The 18404-nt window shown below is 32.0% G+C and overlaps 1 protein-coding gene across 1 annotated transcript in view; it reads left to right on the top strand.

The window, feature by feature from the left end:
* LOC139510791 (titin-like) overlaps positions 1-18404 on the top strand; it is a 118535-nt gene that overhangs the window by 66154 nt on the left and 33977 nt on the right. Inside the window, exons 11-14 of the mRNA XM_071297321.1 lie at positions 675-935; positions 3404-3664; positions 8882-9136; positions 16351-16545. Of these exons, the coding sequence (XP_071153422.1) occupies positions 675-935; positions 3404-3664; positions 8882-9136; positions 16351-16545 (972 nt within the window). The remainder of the gene's footprint in view (positions 1-674; positions 936-3403; positions 3665-8881; positions 9137-16350; positions 16546-18404) is intronic.

The following is an 18404-nucleotide window of genomic DNA, read 5'->3' as shown; positions in this document are numbered from 1 at the left end:
TTTTACTACCAACTGATAAATTAAAATAATCTTTACCATTCAGTGATAACAAGCAGTTTTTTTTACATCTTAATATTTTATGATGTATTTAAATGAGTAGTTATTGTTGCAAACTCCATTAGAAATTTTAATTGAGATTAGTTTTGGAATAAGGGAAAGGGGGATGTGATTAAAAAAATTGGGTTCAATTTTTCTCATTTGAAATTTCATCAATATAAAAGAAAATTTCTTCAAACATTTTTTTGAGAGGATTAATATTCAACAGCATAGTGAATTGCTCTAAGAGAAAACAAAAATTTTAAGTTCATTAGAACACATTCATTCTGTGTCAGAAACCTATGCTGTGTCAACTATTTAATCACAATCCAAATTTAGAGCTGAATCCAGCTTGAATGTTGTGTCCATACTTGCCCCAACCGTTCAGGGTTCAACCTCTGCGGTCGTATAAAGCTACGCCCTGCAGAGCATCTGGTTGGTATATCACATCATACTTTTATGCTGACAGTAACAATGACATGCAAGACACAAGGTTACATAGAACAATTCATGATGTTTTTAATTCATCTCAAGTTACATAGATATGAATTTCATCTTAGTTCACCTCTTTATCAGGTCTGTTTGTCCAGCTTATTAATGATAAAGATATTTATTATGCTATTTATGTATTATTTCAGTTATTATAGTAAAACAACTTGAAGACCAAAGTTGTAATAAAGGTGGTTCAGTTACATTTACATGTGAGGTTAATCAAAATGATATTCCTGCAAGCTGGAGTAAAAATGGACAGGAGCTTAAGGCTTCTGAATCTATAAGTATAACAGCTGTTGGAAATGTTCATAAAATTGTGATCCACAGTGTAACAGCTATTGACAGTGGAAAATATGCATGTCATATTAATGATAAAAAAAGCTCAGCACAACTCACAGTAAAGGAAGGTAACCTCTATAGCATGTATTTATAGTTGCTTATGTTTAAACATGGTTGTTAATAATTGCAACCAATGGCATTTAAAGCATTAATACATGTTCATTTATTTTGGGTCCAATTTGAAATCAAATTGATAAGAATGTAGATAAGAAATCAACTTTCTCTCTTATATACCTCTTTGTTATGTTCCTTATTTTTATTAACAACAGCACAATAACATTCTTTATTACATTGGTTGCAATGAATTACATTGATTTTCCAGTTAGATAAAAACCGATAATTTCACATGTGAAATAAACGGGGTTATTTCACTCTCTGACGTCATACAACAATAGGCGTTGTCAAGACGTCGATAACGTCGGATCAAAACAAATTGTCAATGCGTAGGAAAAAGATATAGTTCCTTACATTTTCCACATTAATTTCATAAAAAAAGCCATTTGCCAATGTAATAAAAAGAATAACTAATCGCCGTATTTGAATATCAAAAATAAGACAACTTGTGACCGAACGCCGCTATGGATTAAACTCGTGCTGCGCACTCGTTTAATCCATGCGTCATTCGGTCACGCGTTGTCTTATTTTTGATATTCAAATACGGCGATTAGTTATACTATAATTATTCATCTATGCCAAGCCTAGACTCAAGAGATGTACATGTCAATGGCAATTACAATTTAACTCTCACAGAAATCAACATTTATAGTAACCTATGTGCAAAAAAAAAGTATGTTGAATTAAGTGAAATAAAATTGAAATCAAAATAAAAACTGTAGAACAGCTATTTCAATGTTAGAGCATAATAAATAAAATTAATGCATAAGAGCTTGAACAAATGAATTAAAGCAAAATAAAATGAAATAAGGCCAAATTCCATGAATGATCTTGCCCCATCAACATCATTTGAAAAAATGGAGTTGTACCCTTAAAAAGATTCAAGCAGTGAAGGTTATTCTGCTACCGTAAGTGTTTGCTCCAAATTTTGAATTTGATAGCTCTTAAGCAAATTTAAATGGTGTTGTTTCATTTTCTACTCTATTACATAAAGGGCACATTTATAGATTTCAGCAAGTCATCATAGTAGTGCACTCAGTAGTTATGACATGTCACCTGTGAATTTGATTGTTAATAGTAGCCAACCAAAAAACCATGTTAGGAGAATTATTGGATTAAAATTATTTTGCTTGAGTTTATTTATGAAATAACTCATGAAAGCCTTAAATTTATTTGAGAATTTTTACTTTATCTTTCAAGGGGTGAAATAAAACAGCAACACATAAGGCAAAGTAATCTTTGCTTCAGTTTTTGTTGTGGCTTAAGGATAAGCCGGACATAGGTGTTTTTAAAGAACTACTTGTGATAGATCAGTGACTTTGAATTAATTTTCAATAATTCAGGATGTGTCAACAATTGTTAAGTTTTCTGATCAAGTCAGCATGGTCAGTGTGATAAAAACTACTTGTGATAGATTCATGATATTTTTTATAAAGTTGGTTTACCTTCAGTAAATTGTAAATATCAGTTTGATGACAATTTCAAGGTCGTTTCCCCTAGTTCATGGTCCAGTGATTTTCAATTAATTATATACCAATTTTGAATGTTAAATTTTCTGCTTAAGTTAGTATGATCATGATAATCATGATAATAGGAAATACTGATGGATTAGACAATTATATTTTCTATAATTGTTATAGCTCTCATGTGTTCATTTCTTGCCAGAATTCTTAAACTTAGATAATTGGTTTATAGCAATAGTGTTTTTGACTAGTTCAAAAATCAGCGCCAATCAAAAAAATTTAAAAGAGTAAATCTGGCTCCTTGCATGGAAATATTAATTATATGATATAGATAATTAACTTATGAGTGCTCTAATATGTACAATTCTTGCCAAGTTTTCATGAAATTTATTGTTATGGATTAATATCATCAAGAGTTATGCTTCTTGGAAAATTGCTTCGTTAGTCCTCTCTTGCATACAATTCTTGCCAGAATTAAATTTTATGAAATCTGTATCATATAGGTTAATATCAGAAATGTTTTTAAAAAGCAGATTTTTTGAGTTATTGCTCTTGTACCTTAGAAAGATGATATGTGTGCAATCAGGGTATGATTGGAACTTTGTTCCTTTATTATTAAGGCGTTATTGCCCTAAAAAGTTATAAGGTTTAATAAATTTTAGTTTTACCTAAATTGATATGCTCTTAAACACTATCTTGGAAAGACTAAAGTTTTAAATAAAAATATTAATAATGATCAGCAATACAATATCTCATAGCAACTCGTAATGATTAATAACATGCTTTGTTTTGCATCAAGTTTTGATGCCCAAACTTCTCAATGGAATCCTTTATGAATTTTTTTCAATTCAACTATATACATGAAACATAAAGTTTTTTTTAGGAAACCTCTTTTCCAGTTCATATTGTCAAGTTTTTATAACAGGTTGGTAATTATTATGCTATTTGTATTATTTCAGTTTTTATCAGCAAACAACTCGAAGATCAAAATTCCTTTGGCGGTGGTTCAGTTACATTTACATGTGAGGTTAATAAAACAAATATACCTGGGAAATGGAACAAAGATGGACAGGAGCTTAAAGAGACAAAATCTAAAAGGATGACAGCTGTTGGAAGAATTCATAAACTAGTTATTGACAGTGTTACAGCTAATGACAAAGGGAAATACTCATTTCATATAAAGAATGATGATAGTTCAGCACAATTGATTGTCTCAGAAGGTAAAATCCTCAGAACATATATGGGTCTTTCAGATATGATTGTGAATGATGGCTTTCTGTGAAAACCTTACTATCAATGGATATCACATAAGATTAAACAATAAATTGATGAATTTAATTCAATGCTTGACAATAATGATTTTTACTGTAAACCAGGAAATTTTCGCGCCGTCTAAATCTAAATTTGCACCTTTTTGAATTCGCGATTTCCCTGTGACCCTTTTAAATATTTTTATAAGTGATTGAGAAATTAAACAGCTTCACATGTATAGTTAATTAAGTCAGTGATAAAATCAATCAGAAATCTTTTGTTTTGGGTTCATTTATGTTAAAGGAGATTAAGAGTTTTGTCATGTTTGCTTGTAAAAACACCTACTTATATACACAATAACAGAAAAAAAGTGAATGAATATAAAATGCTGACAGGGTAAATGCTAATTAATCGATCTTTTGATCTGATTAATCTTTGCAGCAGATTAAAGAGGTAGTAATTTTGAAACTGAGTGACAATTAAGTGTCATTTACATATGTAATAGGTGTTCTTTACATAACAGTATCCATAATGTCAGTAATGTCCACTTGCTTGAGCCGGGTACCTGTGATTTAGTTAAAATCATGTTTTCTATCAGTATTTTTTATTTAAATACACAGTTATGATTTGATATATAAATCTATAGTTTACAAAGTTAGTATTATGCAGTGGTCCCCTTCATATCCTATTATATATTACATGTATGGTCTTCATCTTATGAATAGAAATTTTTGTTGTTTGTTTAATTTCGCGTTTCACTCCTTACCGTGAAAATAGCGAAAAAAAACTGCCGCTAAAATTTCCCTGTTTACAGTACATTATTGTTTAGGGGCAATGGAAGCCCATCTGCTGGTGTAGATTTTTCTCAACACTGCATAATAGCAACATTGAAGAACCATGGGGCTATTTTCAGCTCTTTGGTTGGGTTGTCTCTATGACACATTCCCTGTTTCTATTTTTTATGCCCCACCTAGGGGCATTATGTTATTTGGTCTGTGGGTCTGTTCATTCGTTAGTTCGTTCCTTCATTCATTTTTCTGTTAGTCAGTCCATCTGTCCCACTTCATGTTAAAGTTTTTGGTCAAGGTAGTTTTTGATGAAGTTGATTTCCAATCAACTGAAACTTGATATGCATGTTCCCTATGATATGATTTTTAGTCCCCTACCGATGAAGTCAAAGGGGACTTAGGTTTGTCTCTCTGTCTGTCTGTTTGTCCATCTGTCAGTCCGGCAAATAAGTTTTCCACACTTTTTTTCTTTGTTTATTAAAGATACTGGTTTGGTATTTGGTATATAGATTTATCATTACATGTTACAGATCAAATTCAAATTTTGTTTCAGTCTGATGATTTAGTCTAGAGTTATGGTCCATAAAATAACTCCATATCTAATGTAAGATATGTTAAACCATATTTCTGTACAAAGGGAGATAACTCATTTTTTTAAAGACATTCTTTGGTAAATTGTTCAAAGAATTTTGTTGCTATTTTTTTTGGTTATTTTGTATAAATTTATTTTCTGAATGCTATATATTTTTTTTTATTAAGTGAAATCCTTCAATTAGAAAAAAATCTATTTTTATTACTTCATTACATTACATTGTTTAGATAAAAGTTGTTGACATTTTATCGGTCCTACTAATAAGCGCCCGAGAGCGCCCGGAGAAAGGAAAAAGCGCCCGTGGAAGGAAAATTAGCGCCCGGGAGAATAAAATAATAATATTTTATAACAATGAATTTTTTTCCTTAAAAAAAAATAATCATTGCTTTTTTTGTCCTTAATATAAATGTGGATATGATGCCTGAAGTCTAATATTTTCGTAACTGCATGGTGAACACTTTTTTATGCAGATGCTGATATACATTTATTATATCTTTTTTATGAAATTAAAACTGTTTCAATGGCTATGCGCAGGGTTTTAATGCTTATTTTTAAATTTAAACCAAACTCCTGCTTTTTACCCCCTTGTTTTAACTATGGTACATGTACATGTACTGCTTTATTTGCTGATGTATTATGTGTAACTCTTTTAATTTTGATTAAATTAATATTAATCTGTGAAATTTAAGTCGTTTTTTTTACATTTTTCATTTTGATATCTTTTTTGAAAATCATGCCTTTTGATGTCTTACATTTAATAAATCTTCCGCATAAACTGTGATCCATTATAATCAGTCTTTCGAAATAGTATTCATAAATTATATTATTGTTAAAATTGAAACATTCATACTTGTTTTATTACAAATGTCTATTATCTGAATTTGAAAATTACTTATCTAAATTTAAAAAAATTAATGTGCATAACTTATTTCATCAAAACAAAGTTGTCTCATGCCAATAAAATATCTATATATTTTCCTCGGGCGCCTTTTCTTTTCCCCGGGCGCTATTTTTTCTTCCCCAGGCGCTTTTTCTTTTCCCCGGGCGCTTTTTCTTTTCCCTGGGCGCTTTTTATTTACCCGGGCACTCCTGGGCGCATTTTAGTGGGACCCCATTTTATAGATAAGTTTCAAATCTATTTTAGTTTATGACAAATGAAAGAAAAATATTTGGAACTATTAATTATATTTGATTATAATTTGAAAATAGATATACATTATATTACATCATATCTATTTTTAGAGAACTATTAATGATATCTAATATTCAAGTGTTTTCCACACTTTTTTTCATCATGCTTGAAGATATTGATTGACAATTGGTATATAGTTTCATCATGACAAGTTACAGATCAAGTTCAAATTTTTGTTTCAGTCTGATAATTTTGTGCAGAGTTATGATCCTTGGACTTAAAAAATTCAATCAGTTTTTCCACACTGTTTTCAGTCATGCTTGAAGATATTGACTTGATTTTTAGCTCACCTGGCCTGAAGGGCCAAGTGAGCTTTTCTCATCACTTTGCGTCTGGCGTCCCGTGTCGTCATCATGGTTATCGTCCGTTGTTAGCTTTTACAAAAATCTTCTCCTCTGAAACTACTGGGCCAAATTAAACCAAACTTGGCCACAATCACCATTGGTGTATCTAGTTTAAAAAATGTGTGGCGTGACCCAACCAACCAACCAAGATGGCCACCATGGCTAAAAATGAAACAATGGGGTAAAATGTAGATTTTGGCTTATAACTCTGAAATCAAAGCATTAAGAGCAAATCTGAGATGGGGGTAAAATTGTTTATCAGGTAAAGATCTATCTGCCCTGAAATTTTCAGACGAATCGGACAACAGGTTGTTGGGTTTCTGCCCCAGAATTGGCAATTTTAAGGAAATTTTTTTTTTGGCTATTATCTTAAATATTATTACAGATAGAGATACACTGTAAACAGCAATAATGTTCAGCAAAGTAAGATCTACAAATAAGGTAAATGACTAAAATGGTCAATTGACCCCTTAAGGAGTTATTGCCCTTTATAGTCATTTGTTACCAATTTTTCGTAATTTTTTCTAATCTTTTACAAAAATCTTCTCCTTTTAAAACTACTGGTCTAAATTTAACCATACTTGGCCATAATTATCATTGAGGTATCTTGTTTTAAAAATGTGTGCGGTGACACTGCAAACCAACCAAGATGGCCGCCATGGCTAAAAATAGAACATAGGGGTAAAATGTAGATTTTGGCTTATAACTCTGAAACCAAAGCTGATAAATAAAATTAAGAGCAATTCAGACAGGGGTTAAATTGTTTTGCAAGTCAAGATCTATCTGCCCTGAAATTTTCAGATGAATCCAACAAATGGTTGTTGGGTTGCTGCTCCTGAATTGGAATTTTTTAAGGAAATTTTGCTGTTTTGGTTATTATCTTGAATATATGTTCAGCAAAGTAAGATCCACAAACAAGTCAACATGACCAAAAAGGTCAGTTGACCCTTAAGGAGTTATTGCCCTTTATAGTCAATTTTTAATAATTTTGTAAATTTTGTAAATTTTTGTAAAATTTAACAAAATATTTTTCTCTGTAACTTATGGGTCAAGTTCATTATAAATTAAGATAATTGTAAGTAGAAAGAATGTTCAGTAAAGTAAGATCTACAAACACATCAACATCACCAAAACACAATTTTGTCATGAATCCATCTGTGTCCTTTGTTTAATATGCACATAGACCAAGGTGAGCAACACAGGCTCCTAAGAGCCTCTAGTTTGTTTTCACCAAGTTATAGAACAAGTTAGCATTTTGTTCCAGTACATGTATAATGAATTTTTACACAGTAGGGGACTGTATTGCCATGCAATACTCTCAAAATGCTTGTTCTCATTTTAATACCAAATTAGTTTTTACCCCAATTTCATGGACCACTGAACATAGAAAATGATAGTCAGAGTGGGGCATCCATGTACTATGTACACGTTCTTGTTTAAACTATTGTCAGATTGTCCTTGCCATGGAAACATTTGGTTTGACAAGTAATTGCAAACAAAGTTACATTTGTCCCAAAGTTTCATATTTTCATAGCACAAATAAGCTACTCCATGAAACCTTGTAATTAATGTCCGAAATGTATTTGTAGCTGAAACATACTGTTCTCTTGCAAATCTTGAAATTCTTGATACATAGATTTTTCCCAGTACATTTACTAAATATAGATTTGAGATGGTCAAATATTTCATGTATGTTCAGGAAGCAATGTTGCAAGTATTCTTAACATGAAGAGAGCATGGCACTCACTCTACACATGGTATAGGATTTTACATCCCCATTCTGACTAGAAGTATCTACTATCTTATATACACCTCACACCCCTAAAATATAGGAAAAGAAGGAAGTATAAATCATTAGAAAACTATTGAAACATATACGAATATTTTCTTTAGATGTCCAAAACTTTGACATAAACTTGAAATTAAAAGACGAGCATACATTCTGAAAAAACTGTCTGCAACGCTAGGAGGATGGAATTCTTGGCCTTTAAATTAAAAGTCCAATTAATGATTTAGGTGGAAAGTTGATAAACCCAAACAATGCCTAACAAGCTTTATAGTATTTTTTTTTTTGGATATAATACATCAATATATTATATTTTATGACAAGTTACAATTTCATTGTCACAAGTAAGTTTTGGTCACTACTTATAACCCAAAGGGATTAAAAAACTATTATAGTGGGATATCATATCACATGCATGGAAAACAAAGGTGTTCTCTGTCAGTATTTTAGTACCGGTACAACATGAATTTGTTTGTTGTTTCAGTTACATTCATCAATAAGTTTAAAGACCAACAATGCTTTGAAGGTGAGACAGTTATATTTACATGTGAGGTTAGTCAGGAAAATGTTCCTGGGAAATGGAGAAAAGATGGAATAGAGCTGGTGTCATCTGAATCGAAAAAAATTACAGTTATTGGAAGAACTCATAACTTAGTAATTCACAGTGTTACACTAAATGACAAAGGATACTACTTATTTAAAGTAACAGATAAAGCTAGTGGAGCATATTTGATTATAGGTAATATACTTTGTGTTAACTTAGAGCTGTTACAAATTACTGTTCTAGATGTTCTTTTGTTTGAGGGTAGTCCTTATTCTTAAAGGGGCATTAACTGCCATATTTATACATCCCCAATATGACTCAAACTGTCATATTTGATTTATTTCATACTAAAGTATGTACTCAAATAACAAAAGTCCAAAAGACAATGCATTTCCTTGTCATAGTGTATCTGAATTTGTTTTTGTATCATACACCAAATGCCAACGAGATGTTTCTAGATTTGTCTGATTTCATGTCATATATTTCAAACATGTGTTTACCTGTATAAGAACAATTTTCTTATGAGTCAAACATGCAATAAAATGGTTCTTCACAGGGGCTTGCTTGAAAGCTTAAGAGATAGGAATAATAGAGAGGATGGTAAATATTGACAACATTTATAATTGTAAACTTTTTAAAAAGCTATATATATATATACATGCACATGTATAAAAATTGCGTTTTTTATCCAAAGCAATCATAGGTTTGAACGTAGTTTTCAATTTAGACTCGTTTATATATGATTGCGTTGGATAAAAAACACAATTTTTATACATGTGCATGTAAAACAAATTTCGTTGTAGAAGGGTCTAAATACAGCACAAACAACATTTTCCAAAAGACCAAAAAAGTGAAGAAGTATATTTAAACAAAACGCATTTGACTAACAGGTCGAACAACTGATGTTCTTTAACCCTGCTGACTGCCATTGGCGATTGCCAAATAAAATTGATCACAAGATGTAACAAAATGGATCTTAATATAAATTTAATACTAAACTGAAAACAATTAACTTGTGGCCACGATGTTATGCCACAAACATAAGGTGTTAATATTTTTTTGTACACCAGATCCGGATTTCGACAATAAATGTCTCTTCAGTGATGTTAGGGATAGAAACGGTTTTTGGAAGGCCATATGAAATGTACCCTCATTTATCGAAACGGTTTTTGGAAGGCCATATGAAATGTACCCTCATTTATCGAAATGGTTTTTGGAAGGCCATATGAAATGTACCCTCATTTATATATATATATATATATATATATATATACAACTCGTCTAAACATCAACCCAACAATTTTAGATCTGTAAATTTGCTTTCGCAAATTTTTGGTTCTTCCCTCGCCGGGATTCGAACCCATGCTACTGTGATATCGTGACACCAAATCGCCTGCACCACAGCCGTCCCGCTAGACCACACGACCACCTGGGCTCTCAAAAAAAGAGCTTTCGCTGGCCGTGTGTTACCTTTCCTCGTCAGTTTTAATCTAGCGGCGTACTACAGTACATGATATATAAGGCATGAAGATGTTATTGTTACAGATCAGCTAAATTATCTATAGTAAAGGATCCTACAAATTAATGTAATATACAGTCACAGAAAATAATTATATTTATAAGTACGTCTGAGTCAGTGACAACTCTACAACAGATTTATCCATCGGATCGCCATCAATGATGGTGATACATGGCTGTGTACATAATGTATATACAACTCGTCTAAACATCGACCCAACAATGTTAGATCTGTAAATTTGCTTTCGCAAATTTTTGGTTCTTCCCTCGAAGGGATTCAAACCCATGCTACTGTGATATCGTGACATATATATATATATATATATATATAAGTACGTCTGAGTCAGTGACAACCCTACAATAGATGTATCCATCGGGTCGCCATCAATGATGGTGATACATGGCTGTGTACATAATGTATATACAACTCGTCTAAACATCAACCCAACAATGTTAGATCTGTAAATTTGCTTTCGCAAATTTTTGGTTCTTCCCTCGCCGGGATTCGAACCCATGCATATATATATATATATATACTAGAACACACCCGTGATATCACGGGTCCGTGACTGAATTAAAGTATACAACTATGCGCAAGCCTTATTTTAGTATTAGCATTGTCATCTGATAAAGTCATGTCGATTATAAGATACACAGTTTTTCTCTGCTTTCAAGTCTTTCTGTTTGAACCCGTTGAACTGGAACTTATCAGTTATTGGTAATATTAATTATTTTGAAAACAAAAGGTCCTGGAATGTAGTATTTTTTTAATCAACAGCATTGTCCTATATAAATTATAAATAAAGTTGAATTCTTTGCTTTGCTGTTTTACGTCATGCCCACTAACAAATTGAAAACTGTACCTACACGCCTTATTTTTAGTCCAGATTTTTAGTATTCGTATTGTTATCTTAGAAAGTCTTACTGATTAAAATACTACAATAGGTAACAATTTGACAATTTAGTAGTGTCAACCCTGTGGTTATGACCCGTGTATATAGCATATTAGTCCTGAATACAACGTTTGGTGGTGCGTCTGTCAGATGCGGAACGTACAGATAAGGTAATAGGTAACAGGTGAATATACTATTGGTATCGGTAGCGGACTCGACCCGGAACTTCTTAATTATTGGCAATATTAATTACGTGGAAAACAAAAGGGCCTGGAGTGGTGTAATTTTTAATCTACACCTTTGTACTATATTAGTTATATATAAAGTTGAATTCTGTGATTCGTCGTTTTTACGTGATGACGGCTGACAAATTGGACCTCGTAATTTTAGTATTATAGATATATATATAATGTCTAAAAATAGCAACAATCAACATTCAATCTATTTAAGCGTGGATCAGTTTGTGAAAATAAACTGATACAGTTACTGAATTAAAATTATATAAATGTCTAAGAATATAACTTGAACACACTAATTAATACATTAAAAAGTTCTATTAGATGTTAAATAGAAATACGCAATATTTCGCTAAACAAATTAGCTTCATCAGGCGTGTGCATCTCTCAAGGTGAAATCGGATGCATGACAAAAAAATATTTTTGTAGCTTAATCTATACAAGAGTTGAGGAAAAGTGTAACATATTGATTGATGTTGCATAAAATATGTTTGTAGCTACAGCTACATGAAGTTGGAATAAAAGTTTAACACATTTATAGATGTTCGATTAATTGTATGAATTTCTATAAATTAATTTGTATGATTTCAAGATAATTATGGTTTTGATTTGTTTTTAAATCTTTTTTCGTCGCTCTCATTGAGTCCATCAGGTTCAAGAGTTCGTAACTGGTGCATCCAAAATCTCTCTCGGTGTACATAATGTATATATAACTCGTCTAAACATCAACCAAACAATGTTAGATCTGTACAGATCTAACATTGTTGTGTTGATGTTTAGACGAGTTGTATATACATTATGTACACAGCCATGTATCACCATCATTGATGGCAATCCGATGGATACATCTGTTGTAGAGTTGTCACTGACTCAGACGTACTTATATATATATATATATATATTGTCACCTTATGCAAACTGAAAAAAGTAGTTTTTCACCATTATTCCATATAACAGTATCCTAAATCTGTTTGTTTTGTAACCATGAGAATTGATTTTTGAAGTGTCTAATACCTTGGAGTAGTTATTTTCTACTCTTCTTTTTATACGACCGCAAAATTTGAAAAAATTTTCGTCGTATATTGCTATCACGTTGGAGTCGTCGTCGTCCGAATACTTTTAGTTTTCGCACTCTAACTTTAGTAAAAGTGAATGGAAATCTATGAAATTTTAACACAAGGTTTATGACCTCAAAAGGAAGGTTGGTATTGATTTTGGGAGTTTTGGTCCCAACATTTTAGGAATAAGGGGCCAAAAAGGACCCAAATAAGCATTTTCTTGGTTTTCGCACTATAACTTTAGTTTAAGTTAATAGAAATCTATGAAATTTTGACACAAGGTTTATGACCACAAAAGAACGGTTGGGATTGATTTTGGGAGTTTTGGTTTCAACAGTTTAGGAATTAGGGGCCAAAAAAGGGCCCAGATAAGCATTATTCTTGGTTTTTTGCACAATAACTTTAGTTTAAGTAAAAAGAAATCAATGAAATTTAAACACAATGTTAATGACTACAAAAGGAAGGTTGGTATTGATTTTGGGAGTTTAGGTCCCAACAGTTTAGGAATTAGGGGCCAAAAAGGGACCCAAATAAGCATTTTTCTTGGTTTTCGCACCATAACGTTAGTATAAGTAAATAGAAATCAATGAAATTTAAACACAAGGTTTATGACCATAAAAGGAAGGTTGGTATTGATTTTGGGAGTTTTGGTCCCAACAGAATAAGGGGCCCAAAGGGTCCAAAATTAAACTTTGTTTGATTTCATCAAAATTGAATAATTGGGGTTCTTTGATATGCCGAATCTAACTGTCATGACTGTGTATGTAGATTCTTAACTTTTGGTCCCGTTTTCAAATTGGTCTACATTAAGGTCCAAAGGGTCCAAAATTAAACTTAGTTTGATTTTGACAAAAAAATGAATCAGTTAGGTTCTTTGATATGCTGAATCTAAAAATGTACTTAGATTCTTGATTATTGGCCCAGTTTTCAAGTTGGTCCAAATCGGGGTCCAAAATTAAACTTTGTTTGATTTCATCAAAAATTGAATAAATGGGGTTCTTTGATATACCAAATCTAACTGTGTATGTAGATTCTTCATTTTTGGTCCTGTTTTCAAATTGGTCTACACTAAAGTCCAAAGGGTCCAAAATTATACTTAGTCTAATTTTAACAAAAATTGAAATCTTGGGGTTCTTTGATATGCTGAATCCAAAAATGTACTTAGATTTTTTATTATGGGCCCAGTTTTCAAGTTGGTCCAAATGTGCAATAGCAAGATTTTTTTTTAATTGGAGTTATCTTTCTTTGTCCAGAATCAACTTAAATCTTTGTTATATACATGCAATATACAATGTATATTCACTTTTTACTACCAACTGATAAATTAAAATAATCTTTACCATTCAGTGATAACAAGCAGTTTTTTTACATCTTAATATTTTATGATGTATTTAAATGAGTAGTTATTGTTGCAAACTCCATTAGAAATTTTAATTGAGATTAGTTTTGGAATAAGGGAAAGGGGGATGTGATTAAAAAAATTGGGTTTAATTTTTCTCATTTGAAATTTCATAAATAAAAAAGAAAATTTCTTCAAACATTTTTTTGAGAGGATTAATATTCAACAGCATAGTGAATTGCTCTAAGAGAAAACAAAAATTTTAAGTTCATTAGAACACATTCATTCTGTGTCAGAAACCTATGCTGTGTCAACTATTTAATCACAATCCAAATTTAGAGCTGAATCCAGCTTGAATGTTGTGTCCATACTTGCCCCAACCGTTCAGGGTTCAACCTATGCGGTCGTATAAAGCTACGCCCTGTGGAGCATCTGGTTTGCAAATCTTGCCCCTTTAACAAAAACATTTCAATGGAAAAAAAATTATTTAGGGGTGGGGTTTATCATGCAAGATGAAAAACTGACAACACCATGACAAAAAAATGAAGAAAATGTCTACAAAACATTACATAGAAAACTAAAGACTAAGAAACACAAATCTCAACAAAAACTGGATGTGACTTGAAAAATAATTAAGCAGTTCCTATACTCCACATGTGATCACATGTTGCATAATTTAAGTTGCTCATGAAAGTCCAAATTGAATAACAAGTCTTATTTGGTGATATATATGTCACATTGAGTTATAGAGAATAGGATAGTTTTGACAACAGGAACATGTCCTTTGTCTTCTGCTGTTTAAGTTTTCTGATGAAAAAAAGATGAATTGGGAGTTAATCATAGCTAATCTTATTGTTGTAAAAAGGGAAGTGTTAGCTCAATGAAAAGAAATGAGCTTCAAATGAAAAGAAGTGAGCTTCAAACTTTTATGGAAAAAAAGGTATGGACTGCACCATGTGAAATAGTCCAATCTTAACACTATTTCATACATCTTTGATAGACATGTATGCAATTCCAAGTTTTCAACAGCATCAATGATTGCAAAAAGCTTTTGATTACATATAACTATGCTTCAATAGTTATTTTAAATTTTGAAAGTTTGACCATAAACTACCTACTTTATCTTCAGTAATTAACTTGACCATCAATAATTGTGACAGAAATGTCAAAATAGTGAATAACACATTTTTAACCGGATTTTTGTGACAAAAATGTTGGTTATTGATTTGGGGATGTACGGCGGGCAGTCAGGCGGTCGGTCGGGCGGGCAACAAATGTTGTCTGTGCATTTACTCATGAACCGTTCAACCAAAGCTTTTAAAATTTTAATATGTTGTTACTGACAACAAAATGAAGGTCAAGTTCAATAATGACGATTTTGACTTTTACCGTTCAGGAGTTATGGTTCTTGAAAGATTGAAAAATGGCTTTTCCAGTTGTGTCCGTGCATTTACACATGAACTGTTCAACCAAAGCTTCCCAAATTTTAATATGTTGTTACTGATGACAAAATGGAAGTCAAGTTTAATAATGACGATTTTGACTTTTACTGTTCAGGAGTTATGGTTCTTGAAAGATTGAAAAATGGCTTTTCCAGTCGTGTCCGTGCATCTACTCATGAACTGTTCAACCAAAGCTTTTCAAATTTTAATATGTTGTTACGAATGACAAAATGGAGGTCAAGTTCAATAATGACGATTTTGACTGTTACCGTTCATCAGTTATGGCTCTTGAAAGATCGAAAAAGGGCGTTTCCATTCATGTTGTTGCATTTACTCAAGAACCATTCAACCCAAGCTTTTCGAACTTTAATATGTTGATACTGGTGACAAAATGGATGTCAAATTTTATATTGAAGATTTTCACTTTCACCGTTCATCAGTTATGGTTCTTGTGATATTGGCAGGACACAAATAAATGTTAATAAATCTGGTTTGCTGTCGTTGTGACAGCCTCTTTTTAACCTTTCACTGATAGCCACCTGTAAAGAAGCAACTCTGAGTCGATAGCTTCCCTGGCTTTCCAATTTGCTAAAATTTGGCATTGAAATACATAAAATTGATGAAATTAGTCTGTTTAACCTAAAATTGTAAATTTGAAACCAAAACAACGAAAGTTTAAAATTTTTACGAGGTTGTACAAATTCTTTACACTAAATGATGTCCATTCCAAGTGTTTTCTTACATAAGATGACATTTTAGCTATAGGTAAAAACTGTACAATAGTCTGGTTTTAGTTTTCCAAATTTGATAAAAAAGGATGTCTTTTCTAAAAAATCATCATGATTTATTTATGGTCAAATATTGTGCTAGTTAAATTCAACTTTTTTTTCTTACAATCCATTAAAACTTGATTTTTTTTCCAGAGGACACAAAGTATTTTAAACTATTCCACTTACTGAAAACTGTAGCAGAACCTGTTATAAGAAAGATATTTGACCGTGAAATACATCCAGATCATCTAAAACAAACATTGAGTAAAGGAAAAAATAAGATTGATAAGCTTAAAAAGCACAAAAATATAAACTGGAGGGAGTATGATTTGCTGTATCCTAAAGTTGGTAAGTAACCTAGGATAACTATACATTACAAGGTTAAAAGTCTATTTAAAGAAATTAGTTTGTGTTTAAACTGGACTAATTCACTCAAGGTCATGGACGATTGGAAACTGGGAATGTGTTAAAGAGACACAATAGTTACCCAATCAAAGAGCAGAAAGTAGCTCAAGGCAACAAAAATCTTCTCCTCTCAAACTACTGGGCCAAATATAACCAAAGTTAGCCACAATCATCATTGGGGTATATAATTTAAAAAATCTGTCCGACAAACCAGCCTGCCAACCAACATGGCTGCCATGGCTAAAATAAGAACATCTTTTTCAAAATGTTCATCAGGTTAAACTATACCTACCCTAACATTTTCTGATGATTCAAACAACCTGTTGTTGGGTTGCTGCCCTTAAATTGGCAATTTTAAGGAAATTTTGCAGCTTTTGGTTATTATCTTGAATATTATTATAGATAGAAATAAACTGTAAACAGCAAGATAAGATCTACAAATAAGTCAGTATGACCAAAATTGTCAATTGTCCCCTTTAAGGAGTTATAGCCGTTTAAAGTAATTTTTGCTGAGCCTGCAACTTTTGTTGCAGAAAGCTTGACATAGGGATAGTGATCCGGCAGCGGCTGAGGCGTTATCAAACTTCTTAAAAGCTTTATATTTTAAAAGGTAGAAGACCTGGATGCTTCATACTTTGCATATAGATGGGAATATTTTATCATCTATATGTCAGTCGCACAGGTTTTATTTGACCGTGACCTCATTTTCAGGGTTCATTGCTAAGTGTTTAGTATTTGTGTTTCGGTCAGTTTTTCTTAATTTATAGCAAAAGGTCAACTTTATTTGTTGTATTGAAGAATTGCTAGCTGAACATGTCTGCCTGGCATGGTTCATCTGACCTTGACCTCATTTTTAGCTCACCTAAGTGAGCTTTTCCCATCACTTGGCGTCCGTCGTCGTCGTCGTTAATTTTTACAAAAATCTTCTCCTCTGAAACTTCTGGGCCAAATTAAACAAAACTTGGCCACAATCATCATTGGGGTATCTAGTTTAAAAAATGTGTGGCGTGACCCAGCCAACCAACCAAGATGGCCACCATGGCTAAAAATAGAACATAGGGGTAAAATGCAGTTTTTGGCTTATAACTCAAAAACCAAAGGGTTTAGAGCAATCTGACACGGGGTAAAATTGTTTATCAGGTCAAGATCTATCTGCCCTCAAATTTTCAGATGAATCCGACAACCCGTTATTGGGTTTTCTTGAAAAAATCTTTTTCATAATTTGCCAATCAAACCACTGCAGTTTGTCATGATTTCAATGTACTTAGTGACGTGTCTCCTATTAAGCAATATCCTTATCGGCTCAATCCACAAAAACTTGAATTTATTATAAGAAATTAGATATATGTTTGACAAATTGCATGATATACTTTTAAAAAGAGAAATACATATACTTAAAATTTTGATATCTCCTTCTGACCTTAATATTTTTGTTTCAAAAGATAAACATAGGCACTCTTTTTGTCAAGCCTTTCCACTTCAGTTGAAAAAGCGAGACATAGTGATCCTACATTCTGTTGGCTACTGTGGGGGCATCCACAAATATTCGCTCTGTGGTTAAAGTTTTTGAAATTTTAATTACTTCTTAAACTATCCTGGATTTCTACCAAACTTGGACAGAAGCTTGTTTATGATCATAAGATAGTATATACTATCCAGAAGTAAATTTTGTTAAAAAAAAATCTATTTTTTCCTGTTTTACTTTTAAATGGACTAAGATTTTTTGCCAGGAAACAACACATTCACTCTGTGGTTAAAGTTTTTAAAATTTTAATAACTTTCTTATACTATTTTGGATTTGT

Source organism: Mytilus edulis, chromosome 2, assembly GCF_963676685.1.
Source record: "Mytilus edulis chromosome 2, xbMytEdul2.2, whole genome shotgun sequence".
NCBI lineage: Eukaryota > Metazoa > Mollusca > Bivalvia > Mytilida > Mytilidae > Mytilus > Mytilus edulis.
Note: the sequence above shows the minus strand (reverse complement) of the source record. Positions and strands in the feature narration are given on the sequence as shown.